Here is a 23,370-nt window from a genome sequence, read left to right on the forward strand (position 1 = left end):
GTGGGCCAGTTATGTTTTTTCATTAGCGGGGTCTCAATAGTTTTCTCATGCTCTATGTACGAGTGTGTATATATAGATCCATTGTGTATTGGTTTCTTTTGTTTTCTCAATAGCAGTTGTGTTTTGGCTATTGATCATCCTGTTTGTCCTGTTTTTAAATTGGGTTTAATTGATTGCGGGGTGTAATATTTTGATAGAGGATTGAATTTTTGCACTGCACAGCTGCTAGAATGCTATTTTTCAGCAGCAGTTGAAAAAATAGCATTTCAGCAGATGCTACAAACGCTGCTAAAAAAATAGCATTTCAGCAGCTGCTAGAACAGGCTAAAATCGTTTTATTTTGATAAATAACCGTTCACATATTTTCCCTCCCATTCAAACCGCCAAAAATTTAACATAACGAACGATAACCGTTGTCGAGTTCAGAACTTTTACTACGGTTTATTTAAGCAAATACGCTGACAAAATTTCATCAATATAAATAGATAACGGTTACATACCATTGTCAACAGATGAATATAACAATGGTTTTGCACGCAATAAAGTCGTTGTTAAATTTTGACATTCAATTAAATAAGATAACGAAATGAACCGTTATCATATATAATATTTAACAACGGTTTTGGAACGATATGACGTTGTCAATAGTAAACTACGACAACGGATTTGAAACCGTTCTTAAGATTTAACAACGGCTCTTAGAAGATTTTATAACGGTTCTTGATGTTATATAACGGTCGCATATTATTTGTACAACTGTGGTATATATTTAACAACCGTCGTTGCAATAACGGTCCCATATTAGGGAAGAGTGGTCATTTAAAAACATGCTCGCCTATGGACTTATGCAATTGCTTGTTCCGAGGTTTGCTCGGGACGAGCAAAAGTCTAAGTGTGGGGGTATTTGATAGAGTCAAATAGTGTCAGCTTAATTAGGTAATTTTAGTTGAATAAATGTGTTGTGAATCCGATTTTGAGTGCTAGTCGTTATATTTCCGGCCAATTACTTTGGTTGTAACTTGGGTCAATTGAACTTGTTTTTAGCATTTGCATCTTAAGGGTAGTTCATGTGTTTCATGATGATAAGTTGAGGTGAAGAAACCATTATGTAGAAACCGAATTAGAAGTCAAACCCGAGCCACGGTCAACAAAGGCAAAGAAGGAGAGCAAAAGGTAAGCCAAGGGAATAAGTGCAAAGTCAAGAAAATCAAGTAAAAGAAAGAATTGAAGCCTTGACATGCACAAACAAGAGCCAAAATGAAGAATTGAAAACTCGGTTTCACAAGGGTCAATTTCAAATGAGTATATCTCGAGTTTCAGACGTCATATCGATGCAAGGCCAAGTGGAGTGAAAGCTTGTGATTTTAGCTTTCCAACGGTAGGTCACACGTCTTATTTGTCCAAGAAATGAAGGAAATATGGCTCTCGCAAAAACGCACTGCAAGGCTGAAAACCGCAGCCTGCGCATTCTACTGTCTAAAAGTCTCGTGATTCTCTATTTTGAAGCCCAATTTTGCCTTAACCTAAAGCCAAGAGACAAGGATATAAATACCCACATTTTGAGATCTTAGAGAGAACCTCCTTACCATAAAATCAACATCATTATTGAATAATCAAAAACTTGTATGTTAAGGAAGAACTTGGTATTTTGGAGAAAAGTTGTAATCTTTGGTTTGATTTTGAATTCAATCTTTCCATTAATCTTAGATTCATCTATGGTTATGGAAGGCTAGACCTTTTGCTTGGTGTAATTTGGTAGACACTACTTTCCTTAAGTTTTGTAAGAATCTCTCAATCTTTCCTTAATAATTATTACATATTCCTTGAAATTCGTGTTTATGTTGGATGTTATTGTGTTAGGAATGATCAACCTTGCATGTTAATTGTCTTACTGTTGCAATCCTTGTAGCAAGCTTGCATCTTTATGAATTTGGTTTAAAGTTTGTATCTTTGTGAGTGGAATTTGCATGTTGATCCTTGAGTTAGTTGGATTAAGCCTCCTAAAGGATTAATCTTGACTTCTTTTGTTTGGAATTGATCTTAATGCTCTTGTATGTAACCTCTTGTGGTTTTCAATTGGGTGCTCATATAAGTAGGATTAACTACTCTAATTTAGGAGCAAGTAATCACCATCTTATGAAAGTTGTTGAGTAATTGTTGAGGGGAGAAAAGAGAGGATCTTTATGCTTAGGAAGTAGTTGTTAGGCCATGTTACACCAAGTTACTCCCTTATATATAATTCTTGCATACTACTTGTTTGTTGAATTGTCTCAATAGGAAAGTCTCCATTTTTACTCTTTTTCATGTTGTTTCCAACGAAATGCTTTCTCCATTTATGTTTCTTACAAGTTGAACATTGTGAATACTAATTGTTTGTGATTAGTTTAAATTGTTGAGTCTAAATTATCATTAGTGTCTTAATTAGTGAAGAGGAGTCTTAGTTAGTGATTGTTGGTCAATAGTTTGCAATTCGAGTCTTTAGTTAAAGGTCCTTCCCTTGGGTTCGACCATAGCTTGCCATTTTACTACCTTATTGTTAGGAGTAAGTAGAGTCTAGTTAGGTCTATGAATTGTTAATTTGATATTTAATTCTAGTATTAACGACAATCGGTATTTCTCTATCAAATTCTCATAAAATTGAAAAATATCAACAGTTGACAGGAAGAAAGGATGGATCGGTCCATCTTCAAAGGCTTGCATGCTATTTTCTCTTTTGTTGGTTATTTTTTCATGAGCCTGATTCTCTTTAGTAATAATGAGTATACAAACACACAAATAACTTACTGAAGCATAGCTGATCAAATTATGGCGTATATATTTAAAGCATCAGTTGGTGTCCGTTGTGACAATCATAACTTATAACCGGAAGAAAAGTGACCATTTTATACTAAAATGTGACTATAATATATGATAAAAAAATAGAGTATGACAACCTGTTTTTTATCATGAAATGGTCTCTTTTTGTCCAAAAAAAAACGGCCACATTTATGTCGTTGTTACTTGAGACCGTCACAAATGAGAATTTGCATTAAAGCATTACATGTTTTTAGATATTGAAAAAAACACCAGCAAGCACGCAAAGCATACACACCAGAAATGATGAAATGAAACTTAATTTAGATGGCATCCTTCCCACGTCACTTCTAAACACCATGGCCTCGTAAAGGGGCCAACAATTTAGCACCACAAAACCCGAAAGCAATACCTGCAACAAAAGTCCTTCCATACTTTCTATTCCTCTTGTGTATATTCGTATTAAACCGAACAAGAATGACGCCAAGTTTAGCAAAGCAGCCATTGTCATTGGTACAAACAACGGTGAAGCGACACCAAATTCAAAGTTGCCTTCATCGTACCTCTTGCTTTGTTCAACGTCTTGAATTTTGCTTGTTAGTTCGAAACCACGAACCGCCAAGCCACAGGAGGTCAACATGTATTCTATGCATGCAAATAAGAAAGACGATACTCCACACATCCTCCATATTCTTTGGGAGTTCCACCACCTCTCAAAGGTTCCTTTCTCTAGTATAAAGTCTAAGAGGTCTTTTCCGTTAGCCCCAATGTACAATAAAATGTACAAATAAAACCATGCTTCTGATACCTGTCATAGTAAATGAATTTGAGAGAAGACTAATTTCGATAAAATTTACAAAGCATTTATTTAATTAGCATTATTAATAATAATGTCCAACGGGGCTAATATATAGATATTTTGGTTCACTAACCTTAGGAAAGATGGAAATTCCATTTAGGAGAGCAAGCTGAGGGATGAAGATATAAAAGGTGAATGGTATAGAGAGAATGGGCCAAAATGCATTATGTGTATAAGAAAGGCACATAACTAAGCCTAGTCGCCGAAATCCAAAGGTAAGGGTATTGTATTTAGAACAAAGAACATCAAGAAGTCCGATGGACCACCTCTTGCATTGGCCTAATACATCAATTAGTGTAACTGGATAATCTCCAAAGAAGGCGGGTCTTTCTGGGTGGCAAAATATGGACTTCCAACCTTCACATTGCATTCTGTATCCCGTAAAGTAATCTTCAACCAATGATCCGTAACGAAAGCCCAACTGCAATTAAGATTAAACGCCATATGTTGCAAAAGTAACATGATATGAATAATTTTTACGATAATTATTATATGAATTTCTTAAAAGCTAACCTCTAAGCCCCATTGCGTTTGGATTTCATAGTCGCAAGCTGCTACTCGGTATGCCAAATGTAAAACTTGTGGTGACGTAATTTTATTCTTTACCAAATGTTGAGGTCTAAGCTCTTCAATTTCTGGCTCAATAAGATTCGATGGAGGTCCAAAAAGGGCTCGACGTTGGAAAAAACACCCAGTTCCAAGGTATTTTGGACCTAGATACCCATCCATTCCTGGGGGATGTATTTGGTACTGACGTTTTTGCTCGGAATAATAAATGTCGCCTCTGTTAAGCCCCCGGAAAATCTGAGGGAATTGAACGTATGCCAATGTGGGTCGTACCACTGGATCAATGAAGTAACACATGGCCCTCTTAAGAGTTTGTGGATCATTAGAATACGTATCGCAGTCCAAAGTCAATAATATTGGTGCGTTAGTCATCGTTGCTGACACCCGAACCTTTCAAGATACAAACGAAATATTACACAGCAAAGATAAAAACAGTGTATTTGTGAGTTTATAATCTCCCTTATTAATATAAAGGTATATATCCGTTTTATAGGTATAGGAGATAAAGTTTTGTAATTCCCTACATATTATTATTATTATTATTATTATTATTATTATTATTATTATTATTATTATTATTATTATTATTATTATTATTATTATTATTATTATGTCTTCATCTATATAAGGGGGTAATATAACATCTGTCATTTATTGAAGAAGTTCCATTTATTAAATCAAATAATTAGTGCTTAAAGAGATTGAAAATACCTCTTATATCTAAAAATAAAGTGTACTTTATTTTATGGAAACCTATGATAATAACTCCAGAGTTAAGCGTCCATTGAAAGGCGTAGTCTTAGGATGGGTGACTCCTAAAAAGGTTTCTATGATGCGCATTAGTGAAACCAAAATGCAATGGAAATGACTGGTGTCGATCAGTGGGCCAAGTAAACAACTTGGCAAGCTACCATGAGTAACTGGTTCCATTCCAAAGTCATGGTTGGGATGCTAATTTCAAGTGGTATCAGAGCAACCTTCTGACTATGTGACTTATTAGACCTAGTGGGAGTGAATTTTGGGTTCGCGGTTTTGTTGTAAGGCTCAATGAGGGTGTTGCGTTTTTCAAGTGGGAGTGATCGTAACACCACATGTTAATTAAAGAAGTCTCATTCATTAACCCAAATGACTAGTGTTTAAAGAGATTAAAAATACTACTCATATCAATAAATATCGCTTTCTTTTCTAAAATTCAATAATAAAAACTGGACAATTAAGCGTGCTTGTTGGGTAGCCATGATAAGAACTCCATAGTTAAAAACGCTTGTTGGATCGAGTATAGTCTTAAGTTGGTTGACCTCCTAAGAAAGTTTCCAGGATCGCATAAGTGAAACTAAAATTGCATTGGAAATGACTCATATTGATTCGTGGATCAAGTACACAGCTTGACAAATTACCATAAATAACTGGTTCCAGTTCAACGACATAGCTAGAATGTTACATGTAATAATTGACCCGTTTAAATTATAAAACGGTTATCCTTGTCTTAAAAAAAGCGTGTTCATCTATAACATTTGTACTAATTACTAAACCCTATTTAAGTATTATTTTTTTTAGCATAAATTATAAAATATAGTTGGATAAGTTTTTTTTATGGTAATAGAAACTTAATTATTTTTTTTTTGAATAATTTAGAAAATAGACTTTTTATACCTCATCACTCAAATCTCAATATTATAAGAGAAAATAATTTAATTCGCTATAAGGCCTAGACATTTATTCCCTCCGTTTTTGTATGGTTTCCCCTTTTTATTTTAGAAGTTTCGGTAGTTGTTTGATCACTTCAAAGAGACCGGGAAAATTATTTCATGTGAATTATAAAATGGTTAAGTTATTAACTATCCTAATTTACAAGATTGAAACATCTATAAATTATAAATCTTTCATAATAAAGGGAATTATTTACTTAGCCCCATTTTTGTAAATAGAAAACATTATATTTTGCTGACTTATTTGGGCAAGTATTTTGGGTATACTAACATTTGTCTTCGATTTTTTCTATGGAATTTTAATTATAGGAGCTAATCATCTACTTCTCCATTTCGTCATTTATTTACCTTTAAATTTTGCACAAATACCAAGGAAATAGGAGGTATCATTTAGGGAGGTTGTTATTGAGTGACAAATGAACAATAGATTATTTGGATAGTCAAATTACTCTTCAAAATATTTCCAAAATAAAAAGGTACAAAACAAAATGAATGACACCTATATAAATAAAATAGGTAAATAAATAAACGGAAAGAAGAAAGTAATTGTAAGCTCACTTACAATTCTATTAATATTATTTCATTTGTTTTACCCAGTTTTTACAGGTATCTTATCTTATCTTATCTTATATATATATATATATATATATATATATATATATATATATATATATATATATATATATATATATATATATATATATATATATATATATATATATATATATATATTGTAGATACCCGTATCCGTCGATATTGGAATTTATAGAGAACCCGACAAACACCCGATGATGATAGGACACATGTATTCTTTAGTTGTCATTGTCATTATTTGGAGCTCGTTTTACGATGTAGAATGGGTGTCGTCGATGAAGTATTTTATTAATTTAAATGATATTTAAATTAATGTTTTTTTTAGTGAGTTCATTTTATTAATTTAAATGATATTTAAATTAAAGCCTTTTAAGGTGATTTCAATTTAATTTATTTTATTTTGAATTTTATTTTCCCAAGTTTATTTTATTGAAAATAAAATAAATATTTGATTTGAAAAATCATTTTTATGAGTATATTTGATTTGAAAAGTCATTTATTTTAATTTGTTAATTGATTTGAAAAATCGATTTTAAAAGCGAAGAAAACTCGTTTTTTAAGCATGTGTTTTTGAGCTCGTTTTTAGCTCGGTTTTTGAGCCCGTTTCCTTTGCGAATTGGCACGAATATCGAGTACACTAACCCACCTAGACCAATACCCATCCACCCTTGTTCGAACCCCCCATACCACAGCCCAAATCCTCGTCCCAAACCCCTCACAAGCAGCCCGCATAAACCGAGCCCCCCCTGTTTTGGCAGCCAATTCGCGAGCCCAAACCCGCTCCAAACACTACCAAGACCCGTACCCATTAACCCTAACCCATACCCTAGTATCCTACCCATATTATCCTAGCTTAATCACCAAGAAAACCCCCCTCAAACCCTCACAAAAACGGCTGGACAGCAGCCATATGGGATGAAGCCCGATTGCCTCTCCCTCTCTTTTAACCTACTTTAACTCCTTATAAATACCACCCCTTCACCATACATTCATTCCTATAAGTTCTCCCCACGTCCTACCATCACTCACAAGCTTTAAACCTCAGAAACAAACCCTAATTGCCTCTCAAAATCCCTCCACAAAACCGACATACAAACTGAAACTGTTTGTGTGTCTTCCTCGAAAAACAATTCGTTCCTCCCTCAAACCTCCATCAAAACTCGATTTTCTTGTTCCTAATTAACCACATAACATCCATCTACACATTAGACAAAGATTTACGAGCCAAATTGCCCTTGAGAGTACACGAAATCCCTCGAAAAACAGAGTGTTATACACTCTGTTTTCGCGGTTTGTTCTTGTCTGTCCAGTTCTGTTTGTGCTCGTTTTTCGTGCCCAATAACTCAAAACGAGCAAGGGTTGCTTTAAGATCCTTGTTCTCCTCTCTTTCTAGTTTCCAAAACATCTTTTAAATCGAATTTTCGTCGTGAAACGAGGGAGATATCACTGTTTGAAAATCGCTGTCCAGAAAGATTCCAAAACGCGTGTTTGCTTTATTCTTCGTCGACGACGGCCTCTCGAGATAAAATCTACCATCGATTACGACCCAAGACGGTGTCAACGATACATGTAGGTTGAGGGTGCATCAAATCCCCTTCTCTTTCCTCTTTTTATTTCGTTTTCTTATGCTCTTTTTATAGTTTGTTTTTTTGTTTGTTTTCGTTTTGTTTATCGATTGTTTTAAATTAACTATGAAACTAGTTAGTCCGAGTATGAGTTAAAGTACCACCATGAACACCCGCGTTGACTTGAGATGGGAAAAGAAACCGCTACATCAGTCGGTCGTACACCCCCGTCTCATTTACATATCCTCGTGTTCAAGGTAGGGCATAAATAAAACAATTGTCTAACTTCGTTCTTCGCTTTCGACCCCCTTTTGTTTCGGCCAAATCGACATACCCTAGGACCCGTTGTATGTTAGTTTAATCTCTGATTGTTAACCTATGACATATTTAGATAACATTAATTTAATTTAATAACCTAATTAGACACGATAGGTGGTTTCGACGTAAGTTATAAAATCAATCGACGATTCTGTAAATAATTGAATGCATCTCCCTCTTTCACCTAATTTCTCGCTAGTATAAGAGTGCGTGATTAGCACCTTCTTATTGACACTCGATGAGTTAAATTAATTAGCGAATTTGACCTAATTAGACCCTTTAGGCCGTGTAGAATGCACCCTTGCGCGACAATCAATCAACATCGTTTTTAACTCGTTTTCTAACTTGTTTCCTATCCCTTTTCGCAATCATTCGATCTAACCAATGAACTTAACTTAGGAACTAGGTTGGCCTCGTCTTGGCCGTGAGGGTGGCCGTTGGTTTGGGCCGTGAGGTGGCCGTTTTCTTTACCTTTCTCGTTTTGTTTTTATACCGTTTGTTTTCTCGTTGTTTCATTGTTTGTAATTTATCGTTGGTTTATCGAGTTGTAATCTTTCAAGTTTGTTTTCTTTTATCGAGTCAAATAATTTCTAAAAACCTTAGTCTTGTTTGGTTAGACGGTTGTTCCCCAATGTTTGTAGAAGCGTAGTAAACCGCATGTTGTCTAAAGCAACATGGCCCGGTTTATGCTAATGCATGCTTTGGTGCGTAGCCCTATGTCTAATTCGATGAGATTAAGCGCGAGCACGCATTACGAGGAGTGACCCAAGGCCGTGGGTCATGTGAGCCGTGGGCCACCCCTCATGTGCACGGTTTTCTAGGCCAAACGGCCGTGTGTGTTGTCATGTATTGCGTCGTATGTAGCATTTGTATTTAGATCGAGTTGTATCTTTAATTTGTTGTTGTGTCGGCATGAAATGCCTGGTTTGTAATAGGTAGATCCCAACGGCTCCCCCATTCCCCCCTAAGCCTTGTTTGTTTGCTTTACATGTCGTTAGATCAATCAACCCACATGCTAAATTACAACTTTGACAAAGTTAGTTTAGTTGCATCTAAAACGACATAGAAATTGTTGTCACATGATAGGGTTAAAACAACGTTTGCATTTCATACATCGTAGTAGCTATGACCTTGTTTGAAATCCGACACTTGACATAGTAGAGGCCGTTATTGACGGGCGGGGTTGGGTGTCCTTATGGGCTTCCCAACACGTACCCTCACCCCTTACTCAAGATCTATGGTTTGTGGATCCGTCTAAATACCATTGGATTACGAGAGTCATTCAAATCGAGTGATATAGGGTACAAGTCTTTATCTTTAATCACTCGTAGTCGATGGGCTTTATGCTTTTCGATGAAAGGTGTAAAGTTGACTTGAACGGTTCCAAGTTCCCAAAAAACTTGGTGGCGACTCTAATATGTCTTAATTCGATTCGAAAGAACCTCGAGTCGATTATGCCGGGTGTGGATCCCTCGGACGCAGTTCCCGAGGGCCTTGTCCACAGTTTGGCGACTCCGCTGGGGACAAGAGGACTAGTTACACTGTGTTTCTAGGGTCTTTTCCTCCGAGGTGAAACTTGAAAAGAAAGTGTTGGAAAGTAAAACATTACTCATAGTGCAACGATTCATGCATAAACCCTTAAGGACTTACCCGGGCCGTCCCAGCGTTTCTTCGTGATGCGTGGGGGGCGACGTCCCACTATGCCAGGAAGCTGCACTTTGCTCGCTTCCACTTCGCCTCGCGTGGTTCTTGATGGTGGGGACGATCTTCTAGGTACTTTACCTTAAGACACCTTGCTCTATAAGACCGCAAAAGGATGGAGGGCATAGACCTTCTTGTAGAAGACTTGCCGAGACTTAGAGATGTCTAGGAGCATACATCCTTATAACATGAGAATGACAATGTGCAATTTGTTTTCCCAAGTCTTTTTTTCGAAAATTCCCATGTCCTTTTCAAAACCGAACTTTTGAACAACTTACTTTCAAACTAGCATGGTTTTAAAAACGCGGAATCTTTTGCCCAAATAGGACTAGAATTTTCGGCCCAAAAATGAGCTTTTATAGCGGCATCTTTGTCCATTTCAAATCTCATTTTCAAATCAATCCTTCGTTTTTTTCCAAACCCGATCCAAAATGTTTCTCGAACCCCAACCAAGCATGAAATGCGTCGAGTCGTGTCCGGGTCCTGGCCGTGTTAGGCTAGACGTTTTTTTTCATCCCAAGAGTCTAGAACACGACCTTGTTGGGTCACCCAAGCTCATCTCTTGGGCTTTGAGTCATGTTGGTCGACCTTTTGGTCTAGGATAGTCCACAAAAAACGTCCAAGCTAGGCCCTTATGGACGTTTCACACGAACCCATGGGCTATGTTAGCCCAATCACGGGTTTAGTCACACCAAGTCCAGTTTAGAATCGAGTTATGACAGTTTGAGTCATGTCGTTTTGTCGAGTCTAAAGTGAACCGATGTCTAAATCAAACCGTGAGTCGAACCCTTGTTTAATCAATCTCAAGTCGAGTCTTTGTTTGAGTCAAGTTGGGGTCGTGTCCTTAAGTGTGCAGGGGCTCTTACTTTAAATATTGACTCAGTGCGGGGTTTTCTTGTAGAAAGGCCGCCAAAAACCCGACGTCAAGCAATGGAAGATGCTGTTAACAAGCTTACTGAGGCCGTGAACCTCATGATGACCCGAATGGATGCAATCGAATCCAAGCTGGGTGAAGATTCCCCTCCACCACTGACTGATCTAGAGAAACGGTTCAAGTTCATCGAAGACCGTTTGAAGCTCTCCCAGGGGAAGAACATTCACTATGAGAATGCTAGGGCCTATGCCCCAGTTCAGGATAAGTTGCCCACGAACATGGTACTCACTGATATCCCAAAGTTTAAGGGCACAGAAGATCCAGTCCACCATGTTAAGGCCTATAAGAGGTACTTAGCACTGAAGGGAGTACCTGCTGACATGCTCTCTGAAATTTTCGCTCAATCTCTGGATGAACACCCGAAGGCGTGGTTCTACAATCTGGACCTTAAGAACTTCCCCACTTTCGAAGATATTACGGTGGAGTTCTGTAAGCACTATGCTGACAATGTTGAGATTCAAACCAACATAAGGACTTTGGAAGTGATGACACAGAAGGAAAAAGAGGGCTTTACTGAATTCCTCGCAAGGTGGCGCGCTGAAAGCGTAAAACTAGCTAAGAAACCTGATGAAGTTGAAATGGTAGATAAGTTCGTAAAGAATCTACGACCTGTTTACCGGAATGCTCTGAAATACCAGAATTTTGGCTCTTTCAAAGAATTGATAAGAATCGGGATAAAGGTAGAAGATGATGTCATAAGGTCAGAGGCTGAAAAGCCAAAAGGGTACCAAGGGGCCTCGTCATCTAAGGCTAAGGCCCCAGCAACGACCCATATTGATGAAGCCATCAATCTCTTAGAAGGGCAATCGAATAAACCGCAGCGCCAAGCTCCGAGGACATTCACCGATATCGGATGCACTTATACATACGCTCTCCAAAGGCTCATAGCCCAAGGAAAGCTGAAGCCTATTGGTCCAACTCCGGACCCTCCCGCTGATCAACAAGGTAAATGGTACAAACCAAATGCCTACTGTGCCTTTCATCAAGGGAAAGGCCATGATACTGAAAGGTGCTATCGACTGAAGCACGAAATCCAAGACATGATCGAGAATGGAACACTCCCGATCCCAACTGTTAAACCCAATAACATCACCAATCCATTTGGCGATCACGCCAACTTTGTTTCTGTCGAAGACAATGTCGATTATTCCCATCTTATCCGCCCATGTCACTTGAAAGGGGTGTTTATCGGGAAAGTATTTGTGGATTACTTTGAATTCTTGCCAAACCCGAAGAATGAAATTCAAGTCGGGAGTCTTGCTCTAGAATGTACTCCTCTCATTAACGAAGTTAATAAAAGACAATTCGGTTCAACAACCTTTATCACTGGCGTAGATCCTCAAAGGACTACCTCGGGATGGAGGCAGACCATCAAAGGGATCAAGGACAAGAGTCGAGCATCTAAGTTGACAGCTGAATAAGAGAAAGGTCAAGACCAGATTTGAACATTATGAGTCGGGATCTGTTTGCTTATCTTAGTCGAGTCGAGTCTAGGACTTTCTTTTCTTGAATTTGAGTCGTTTGTTCCGCGATGACCTAGGATGTGTCCTAGGAATCGTTTCTTCGAGTCTGTTAAGCATTTCTCATTCCAATAAAAGTTGCAGTTCGTTAACAAATATGTCTTGTTTCCAATCCTCAATCATTCCGAAACATGATAAAATGCACAACACACTCAAAGGCATCCCTGGGGTATAAATATGTCCCGTTTCAAAATGTAAGGTACACTAGGATCCTGTGTTTGATTCCTTTACCTATTCCATGTCTGGCGGTAGAAAACCTCCATCTGAACCAATGTTTGTGACAAGCTTTTAGATGATTCTATGGCGAACCCAAACTAGCTCCTTGTTTCCCCTATCGATGACGGAAGGCAAGCCTTTTCCCCATAAAATCATCCCATCTCGAAGAGAGAAGATATCAACCCGTTCTAACAAGGAATTGTTAGTTCCTACCCAAATTAGTTGGCGAAGCCCAGTTTTCAAGGTGTATCCATTTATGACTAAGAGAATGAATAGAAGATCATTTTCAAAGAGAAAAATGAAAAAAATGAAAAAAAAAAAGAAAAATGAAAAAAGATGAAAGAAAAAAGAAAAAAGAAAAAAAGATGTTGAAGTTATTGCGGAATGCTTTTTGGTTGAATGTCGAAGTTACGGAAGCCATAAGTCAAGTCAAGTACCCATAGTTGAAGTTCAATGGGCGAAGCCCAAAAGCTTAAGTAGTAACCTCTTTACCCCTAAGTCCTTCCTGAGACAGTTACAAGGGGATACTCAGGAATTTTGAGAATCATTTCGCTTGTGTTGTTACACCCAGCCTTTAGGGTCCAGACATGGAAATTTGAACCCACATCATTTTTCAACCCATTTGCACTCGTGGTTCATCAAACCCGAGACACCCATTCCAACCACATCAGCAGCCATAGCCCTTGGCCTTAGCACCACAAAACAAACCTTCAGAATGATGGTTAACCATTCCAACTTGTTATTACCAAGCTCCACATCCCAAAAGATCCAAGCCTTTTACACCTAACCCCAAACACGGGATTTAACGGTACTTTACAGGCTAGAATGGGATACGACATGATACCTTAGGTGAAACCTTCGAGTGTGTACACACAATCAAAATGCCATGTTTATGCACCATGATCGAACTACGTCGGATTTGATTTCGCTCCACGCGAATACGTAGGCAGTCCTTCAGAATAAGGGATTCAATCCACTCATCAACCAAGTTGTCATCTTGTCGGTTTCTTACGGGTCTTAACCAAGTCCAAATGAAGCCACCTTTGTTTGAGTCAGTCTTAGCACTCGATGTAGCCTAGGATGAGGATATAGGTTCGGATGAATAGTATCGAGTCTCAGAATGAGCTTTATCTAATGGTTTAGGCAAAGATGCTGAGTCACATAGATGTGGGTTTGTGTTGGGAACAGAAAATATGAAAAACCCGCTGAAAAGAAAGAAGGCGTGGAAGAAAAATAGTAAAAGCCCGCTGAAAAGAAAGAAGGCGGTGGCAAGAAATGATGAATACTCGCTGAAAAGAAAGGAGGCGAGAGAAGAGTGGCAGAATGTTCCCAACAAAAGTCATGTGTGATGTCTAAGTGTTCTCATAAAATCAGTCTGTGTTTAGTGTCTGGGCGAAGCCAACGTTGTTGCTCCGTGAGTTTAATCCACCTTGTCAATGTCAAGTGATCTTGATTCCCATGTGCCCCCGGGAGCACGCCCATGCCATACGATATCTCCGTCCCAAGTTCGATGGCCTTGTGATTCCTATTTGCCATCTTTTGGCGCCAGAGTGGCCAATTTACATTTCTACCCCCAACAAGTCAATAATTGAATTAAAACCCGTGTACACTTACGGTTTTATTTTCCTTTTTTGTTTTACGGTAGCGGGCTACGCCCACGTTTGTTTACGGGTCATACAAAGTGTCTGAGTCGTATTTCCTGCTCACCCGTCAAGGTTCAATTTCAAAATGCCAAAGATTTCAGAATTCCGAAATTTCAAAAAACTTTTTGCGAATTATGGATAGATGATCCAAGTAGTGGTACATTTCAAGTCAAGGTTCAAATCTCAAAGTTCAAAATCAAATTTTGGGTCGACGACCCAACATCCAAATAATTCGTTTCAAATTCAAAATTTGGGTCGATGGCCCAATTATTCAAAATTTTCAACATGCTCAAATTTCGGGTCGATGACCCAATCTTTCAAATTCAATTTCAGGTCGACGACCCAGCATTCAAACACTTCAACTTCAGACCTCGGGTCGATGGCCCAACATACCAAGTGATGTCAAATTTAAACTTCGGGTCGATGGCCCAATCATTCAAAATTTTCAAATTCAATTTTCGGGTCGATGACCCAATCTTTCAAATGATCTAATTTTAGGATTGATGATCCAAATGTGCTCATGTGATGATTATTGCTAGTGCGTTTTTGTGTTTCAAATATAGCAGGATATGCTTCAACTGGGGGCTCTAAAGTCTTCGACTTTAGAGCCATTCAGAAAATCAGGGCTCTGAAGCCGTTGGCTTCAGAGACCATTATCAAGATGAAAAGGATGACATCCACCAAGATTTCAATTCAATACAAGAGTATGAAATGGAAGAATTCCGTAGCTGAAAGCAAATGATGAAAGCGGCGGCAACCTCCTAGGAAAGTCCCGTCCCATTCGCACAAGCGCCAGCAGATGATAAATTTTGGGCAAATGTCAGCAGATGATGAATTTTGGACACACGCCAGCAGATGATAAACTTTGGGCATGTGTCAGCAGTTGCCGAACTACGACGCGGGTTTGATTCCGTCAGAAACGGATACGTAGGCGCCTAAGGATAAGGCTCAATCCACCATATATGCAATTTATGGGTCGACGACCAATGACGATAATTTGACACAACAGAAGCAAGAATCAATCCCCAACGAAGTTTCAGGTATGATCTCTTCTTATGGCTGGCGAGCTTATGTACGCAAGTCTAATGGACTATAAACGACCCGAAGAATCCTCAGGTCGAAAGGGACCTGGGGTATACTTTGACTTTCGCCTTGTCCAAGCCTCAGTCAAAGTGAGGGCTCTGTAGATACCCGTATCCGTCGATATTGGAATTTATAGAGAACCCGACAAACACCCGATGATGATAGGACACATGTATTCTTTAGTTGTCATTGTCATTATTTGGAGCTCGTTTTACGATGTAGAATGGGTGTCGTCGATGAAGTATTTTATTAATTTAAATGATATTTAAATTAATGTTTTTTTTAGTGAGTTCATTTTATTAATTTAAATGATATTTAAATTAAAGCCTTTTAAGGTGATTTCAATTTAATTTATTTTATTTTGAATTTTATTTTCCCAAGTTTATTTTATTGAAAATAAAATAAATATTTGATTTGAAAAATCATTTTTATGAGTATATTTGATTTGAAAAGTCATTTATTTTAATTTGTTAATTGATTTGAAAAATCGATTTTAAAAGCGAAGAAAACTCGTTTTTTAAGCATGTGTTTTTGAGCTCGTTTTTAGCTCGGTTTTTGAGCCCGTTTCCTTTGCGAATTGGCACGAATATCGAGTACACTAACCCACCTAGACCAATACCCATCCACCCTTGTTCGAACCCCCCATACCACAGCCCAAATCCTCGTCCCAAACCCCTCACAAGCGACCGCATAAACCGAGCCCCCCTGTTTTGGCAGCCAATTCGCGAGCCCAAACCCGCTCCAAACACTACCAAGACCCGTACCCATTAACCCTAACCCATACCCTAGTATCCTACCCATATTATCCTAGCTTAATCACCAAGAAAACCCCCCTCAAACCCTCACAAAAACGGCTGGACAGCAGCCATACGGGATGAAGCCCGATTGCCTCTCCCTCTCTTTTAACCTACTTTAACTCCTTATAAATACCACCCCTTCACCATACATTCATTCCTCTAAGTTCTCCCCACGTCCTAACATCACTCACAAGCTTTAAACCTCAGAAACAAACCCTAATTGCCTCTCAAAATCCCTCCACAAAACCGACATACAAACTGAAACTGTTTGTGTGTCTTCCTCGAAAAACAATTCGTTCCTCCCTCAAACCTCCATCAAAACTCGATTTTCTTGTTCCTAATTAACCACATAACATCCATCTACACATTAGACAAAGATTTACGAGCCAAATTGCCCTTGAGAGTACACATTATACACTCTGTTTTCGAGGTTTGTTCTTGTCTGTCCAGTTCTGTTTGTGCTCGTTTTTCGTGCCCAATAACTCAAAACGAGCAAGGGTTGCTTTAAGATCCTTGTTCTCCTCTCTTTCTAGTTTCCAAAACATCTTTTAAATCGAATTTTCGTCGTGAAACGAGGGAGATATCACTGTTTGAAAATCGCTGTCCAGAAAGTTTCCAAAACGCGTGTTTGCTTTATTCTTCGTCGACGACGGCCTCTCGAGATAAAATCTACCATCGATTACGACCCAAGACGGTGTCAACGATACATGTAGGTTGAGGGTGCATCAAATCCCCTTCTCTTTCCTCTTTTTATTTCGTTTTCTTATGCTCTTTTTATAGTTTGTTTTTTTGTTTGTTTTCGTTTTGTTTATCGATTGTTTTAAATTAACTATGAAACTAGTTAGTCCGAGTATGAGTTAAAGTACCACCATGAACACCCGTGTTGACTTGAGATGGGAAAAGAAACCGCTACATCAGTCGGTCGTACACCCCGTCTCATTTACATATCCTCGTGTTCAAGGTAGGGCATAAATAAAACAATTGTCTAACTTCGTTCTTCGCTTTCGACCCCCTTTTGTTTCGGCCAAATCGACATACCCTAGGACCCGTTGTATGTTAGTTTAATCTCTGATTGTTAACCTATGACATATTTAGATAACATTAATTTAATTTAATAACCTAATTAGACACGATAGGTGGTTTCGACGTAAGTTATAAAATTAATCGACGATTATGTAAATAATTGAATGCATCTCCCTCTTTCACCTAATTTCTCGCTAGTATAAGAGTGCGTGATTAGCACCTTCTTATTGACACTCGATGAGTTAAATTAATTAGCGAATTTGACCTAATTAGACCCTTTAGGCCGTGTAGAATGCACCCTTGCGCGACAATCAATCAACATCGTTTTTAACTCGTTTTCTAACTTGTTTCCTATCCCTTTTCGCAATCATTCGATCTAACCAATGAACTTAACTTAGGAACTAGGTTGGCCTCGTCTTGGCCGTGAGGGTGGCCGTTGGTTTGGGCCGTGAGGTGGCCGTTTTCTTTACCTTTCTCGTTTTGTTTTTATACCGTTTGTTTTCTCGTTGTTTCATTGTTTGTAATTTATCGTTGGTTTATCGAGTTGTAATCTTTCAAGTTTGTTTTCTTTTATCGAGTCAAATAATTTCTAAAAACCTTAGTCTTGTTTGGTTAGACGGTTGTTCCCCAATGTTTGTAGAAGCGTAGTAAACCGCATGTTGTCTAAAGCAACATGGCCCGGTTTATGCTAATGCATGCTTTGGTGCGTAGCCCTATGTCTAATTCGATGAGATTAAGCGCGAGCACGCATTACGAGGAGTGACCCAAGGCCGTGGGTCATGTGAGCCGTGGGCCACCCCTCATGTGCACGGTTTTCTAGGCCAAACGGCCGTGTGTGTTGTCATGTATTGCGTCGTATGTAGCATTTGTATTTAGATCGAGTTGTATCTTTAATTTGTTGTTGTGTCGGCATGAAATGCCTGGTTTGTAATAGGTAGATCCCAACGGCTCCCCCATTCCCCCCTAAGCCTTGTTTGTTTGCTTTACATGTCGTTAGATCAATCAACCCACATGCTAAATTACAACTTTGACAAAGTTAGTTTAGTTGCATCTAAAACGACATAGAAATTGTTGTCACATGATAGGGTTAAAACAACGTTTGCATTTCATACATCGTAGTAGCTATGACCTTGTTTGAAATCCGACACTTGACATAGTAGAGGCCGTTATTGACGGGCGGGGTTGGGTGTCCTTATGGGCTTCCCAACACGTACCCTCACCCCTTACTCAAGATCTATGGTTTGTGGATCCGTCTAAATACCATTGGATTACGAGAGTCATTCAAATCGAGTGATATAGGGTACAAGTCTTTATCTTTAATCACTCGTAGTCGATGGGCTTTATGCTTTTCGATGAAAGGTGTAAAGTTGACTTGAACGGTTCCAAGTTCCCAAAAACTTGGTGGCGACTCTAATATGTCTTAATTCGATTCGAAAGAACCTCGAGTCGATTATGCCGGTGTGGATCCCGCGGACGCAGTTCCCGAGGGCCTTGTCCACATATATATATATATATATATATATATATATATATATATATATATATATATATATATATATATATATATATATATATATATATATATATATATATATATATATATATATATAAAAAAGGGTTGAAGCGTTGTGGATGCGCCACGTGTCAACCCAGCATTAAATATAAGTATTAATTACAGTTAAACATTAAATATAAATATAATAAATGTTACATAAATCTCAGCAAAATTTAATTAGAGTTTAATAAATCTATTATAAAATTGCATATAACAATTACGGTGATTTGATTTTAAATTTATAAAAAAAAAAAATTGATAAAAAATTAAAATGTAAAAAAATACGTTCATTCTGAAAAATGCTTTCATATGAGTATAATTTTCATTACATTTATTGAAATATTTTGATATGTAGAGATGATTAAAGTGAGTGTCTCACATTGTTTTACATTTACGTAAAAAAACAATTTGAGAAAGTTATAAAACTTAGACCATTAAATTCATTAAGAAAAATATATTTGGAATAATTTATTAAAAAAAGAACTTAAAGAAAACTACTAAGAGATATATTTTTATAGTGTGGGAATGAAAAAAAATATATTTCGAGAAATTGAATACATATGATCGAGATTTTGGTAGGTTTATAGTGTGATAATGAGTATGTGTACGAGTATATATGTACACAATGATCGCGATTGCGTTTGAATAATAAAAACAAAAATAATAATTATTAAGAAATATAGTATTATAAATGACATGAAAAAGTAGAAAACACTTTACAATTTTCTTTAATATCTTCAATTGAATATGTATACGTCAAGTATAAAATATTGATTATGACTAATTAAATATTACTTTTAGTTAAATATTTAATACGTTATCTTTTAAATACTTTGAATTTAAACCTCAAAAAACAATGTTTGAGAAAGTTCAACCTATTTTATTTATAGGTAAACTCTTAAACATCATTATATATAGTTGTTTAAAAGAATAAAAGGTGCAAATTTCTTACAGATATGTTTGACACATAGCACATGCAAGACACAGTCAAAACATTTGAATAAGTTGAGTTTAGACCCTATATATTTGATACATAAATATCACATACACTTTGTACATAAAAAAAATTAAAAATTACATAAATTCTATTCCCATGATTTTGAACAATTTTAATTGATTTTAAACATAACGTATCATGAAATGATATAATTTGAGAACTGCAAATTCTCATTGAAGACATGACATATCCGTCACAAGCTGAAGACGGATACCATTTTATCTCACAATGTACCCACTTTTTCTCTTTCTGCAACACTATTCATGTGGTCCCCTTTCTCCACTAACCCATTTTGTTACCATTTTATCTCACAAAATATTCGTCACAAATGGTAACCCGTCACAAGGGAGACCAATTGTTTGAGAACTTAGTGTTGATTGTTGCATTATTCGAATAAATTTTATTTTAATTAATATGATATTTGATCAGTCACAAATTTATTTATAAAACGTTGATCATGCATAATTAATTATCACCTATTAGTTTTAATTAAAATAGTTTAATTAAAATTGTATATATTTTAATTTAAAACATAGAAGTTAAACATAAAAGAATTAATTTGAAAAAAAAAAATTATTTTTATTTATAAGTAAAAATATTAGAACTTATATATGAATTATATTATTTTTCATCAATTATAATAATAAAATTATAAAACAAGCCGCGCGAAGCGCGAGATACTACCTAGTAAATCTACTATTTTTAAGATGAATCTTTCTGATTTAACTGTAAACAATCTTATTTGTTCATTAAATTAATTACTCCCTCAATTTCACTTTTATTGTCCACTTTTTGTACAATTTATATCCCAAATTAATTGTCCTATTTCTAAATATATTGAGTAGAAATAGCGAACTATCTATTATACGAGCCCGAATTCTCTCCAGTTATTGTAAATAACTGGAGGTCCAGTTCCTCTTGTAATCATCTGACACGTGCACAAGATATAATTGGACGGTTGTGCTTCTTCCACCTACTATGCGTCTCTCATCCCTCACTCTTTTCTACTTTTATTAATTATAAAAACTTGATCGGCCAATTAAATTAACTCCGACGGCAAGCTTATTTACTTTTAGCGACATTTTTTATACCGGCGGTTTGGCCGGTGATTATCAAACCAAGTATCCTCAAAAACGATTATCGAACCACCATACATGTTTGTTTGCATGTTACTACATTTCATTTGATCATCCTCAATTGGTGGAGGACGACGGTCTGATAGGGATGACGGTCTGGTGAATTTCGCGTGGATCTCGGGGGTGGGTATTTGTGGGGTGCCAAGGTGTATTGATATTTTTGGGCTGTTTGTTTAAGGAGGAGAGTAGGTCAGTTTAAGGTGGTATAAATGGCGTTGGTCGTGTTCATGGGTGTTGTATGATGGTGATGATGATGGTTGAATGTTAATGGTGTTCATGAATTGTGAGGATGGGGAAGATGGAGCTATTGACTGAGTAGAGACAAATGATCACAAATGGCCCACATTTAGTTTTAATTCATCTCAGCCCTTTATTTGGGCTTACATCCAGGTGTCATTCGATAAGGTGAGGAACTGGACCCTCCAGTTATTTTAACAACTGGAGAGGATATTTATGATATTTCACTACATTTTCTTAAATGTGACAGTTAAAATAGGACAATAAAAATAGAAGAGAGAGAGAGTAATTTATTTGGTTTTGTCTAGGGAGTTTAACTATCACAAATTCTCGTATAGACGAAAGATATTCGTCTATAGTTATAGACGGGTCAAATATTTACCCACTTTAAGCATAAAACAAGCATCAAGTCGTATGGTGGGACTCAAAAATATCCCCACTTTAAACATATTTGACCGTCTTTTACTATAGACGGATATATCCGTCTATACTGAGACTAATTGTAGGGAAAATGCACGTGGTGCCCTTAAAGTTTCGATTTTTGCCCGAAATACCCAATTTTTTGTTCCGGAAAATCTCAAAAGGCTATAACCCGTGTCTACGAGTTCAGAAAGTGATTTTTTTTTCAAATCAATTATTTTTCCGAGAACTACGATTTGAAAAAAAATATTGTCGTATTTGGATCCCGTGGCTAGGAGTTTTTGTATGTCAAAGATTTTTTTTACGGAACAAATTTTGAGTGACCATATCTCTTGGTCACGAATTCCAAACTCGACAATTTTTTTTTTCAAGTCGTAATTCTCGAAAAGATAATCAATTTGGAGAAAAAAAATCGTTACTTTCTAAGCTCGTAAACACGAGTTATAGCCTCTTAAAGTTTTTCGGATAAAAAAAAAATGGGTATTTAGGGCAAAACATCAAAGTTCAAGGACACCGCGTGCATTTTCCCCACTAGGCCAAATTCAAAGAGACATAAGTGAAAAAAGTGCATAGCTTACCAGGGCATTGAGTGCGCCAGCCTTAAAGCGATGTGGATATGACTTATTTTTCTCTCTGGAAACGTATACCAAGTTGGGGGTTACTTGACTGTCAGTGTCCTTGTCCTTCTGACTACTTAGCAATACCTTAATAAACAAAATATGCACCCTTCAATTATTGTATGCAAAAGAAAAAATAATTACACTTATTAAGAGTATTGTATATTTGTATAAAAAATCCAGTTGACTTTTTATGTATTTTTTTCAAATTTTTTTAAAAATATTTAGGTTATATTTAGTTTTTTGACATTAAAATTCAAAACTAAAATTTAATTGAATTCATATGTATTGGTTGTGAGTTTTATTATTCCGTATAATTTTTTGAATTCAATATTTATGTAAAGAAGCACATAAACTTAACCATAAAGCCAAAAAGTTTTTTAGAAAAGCTCAAATACTCCACACTTTTTTTATTAAGTTTCAAAACTAAACTATTTATATTCACAAAAGAGAATATAATACTTCGTAATAGAATGATCAGAATACGTAATAGAACTATTTAAAAAAGAATTCCCACCTGAATCACAGTGGGATGGTTATGAGGAGAAAAATCGTTGGTCCATTCGCCAAAAACGTGTCCCATATCCTCATCATCAAATTCACCTTGCCCTCTTTCAAACGCATTTTCAACCCGAACTTTCATAGTTTCATACAAACTCTGCATCGAAGAAATCAAGCAACGATATAATTAATGGCAATGATTGATGCTTGTTCCCTTCATGAATTAAATCCGAATAGAAGGAATTGTTATAAACGAAGGCACTGTAACATTGGCAAATACTCCCTCCCATCCGCACTGGGCCAAAGGTTTCTGATTCTTTATCATCTTGTCAATGCGTTTTGTAACGTGCATATCTTTAATTCTGGCATTATTAAAAATTATAAAAATTTGATATTCTTATAAGCGTTCATGACAATAAATCAAACAAGATCTCACATGACTATATTTTGTCTTATAGATTAAGAATAATATCAAAGATTCTCTACGACTAATGAATAGTCTAAAAAAGAATCAGAATCCTTTTTATGCGGATGGGAGGGAGTACTAGAGATTAGAAATGACTCCGATATTTGAGAATGATGTGT

General features: G+C 36.8%; 1 protein-coding gene across 1 annotated transcript; it reads right to left on the bottom strand.

Moving 5' to 3' along the window:
* Window positions 1-2,961: 2,961 nt before the first annotated feature.
* On the bottom strand, window positions 2,962-23,030 carry LOC141658885 (cellulose synthase-like protein G3). The gene is made up of 5 exons (XM_074465638.1): window positions 22,802-23,030; window positions 22,246-22,371; window positions 4,166-4,609; window positions 3,726-4,073; window positions 2,962-3,601 (listed from the first exon to the last, which is right to left on the bottom strand). The coding sequence occupies exons 1-5, from the start codon at window positions 22,946-22,948 to the stop codon at window positions 3,047-3,049; spliced, it is 1,620 nt and encodes a 539-aa protein (XP_074321739.1). The 5' UTR covers window positions 22,949-23,030; the 3' UTR covers window positions 2,962-3,046.
* Window positions 23,031-23,370: the final 340 nt, after the last annotated feature.

The sequence above is a fragment of the Silene latifolia genome, chromosome 6 (assembly GCF_048544455.1).
Source record: "Silene latifolia isolate original U9 population chromosome 6, ASM4854445v1, whole genome shotgun sequence".
Lineage (NCBI taxonomy): Eukaryota > Viridiplantae > Streptophyta > Magnoliopsida > Caryophyllales > Caryophyllaceae > Silene > Silene latifolia.

Coding starts and splice junctions, on each gene's coding strand:
- LOC141658885 (XM_074465638.1), bottom strand. CDS start 22,948: ATGCAGAGTTTGTATGAAACTATGAAAGTTCGGGTTGAAAATGCGTTT. Junction 4,610..22,245: donor CTGGCGCACTCAATGCCCTG/GTAAGCTATGCA, acceptor GTATCTTGAAAG/GTTCGGGTGTCAGCAACGAT. Junction 4,074..4,165: donor AAACGCAATGGGGCTTAGAG/GTTAGCTTTTAA, acceptor TCTTAATTGCAG/TTGGGCTTTCGTTACGGATC.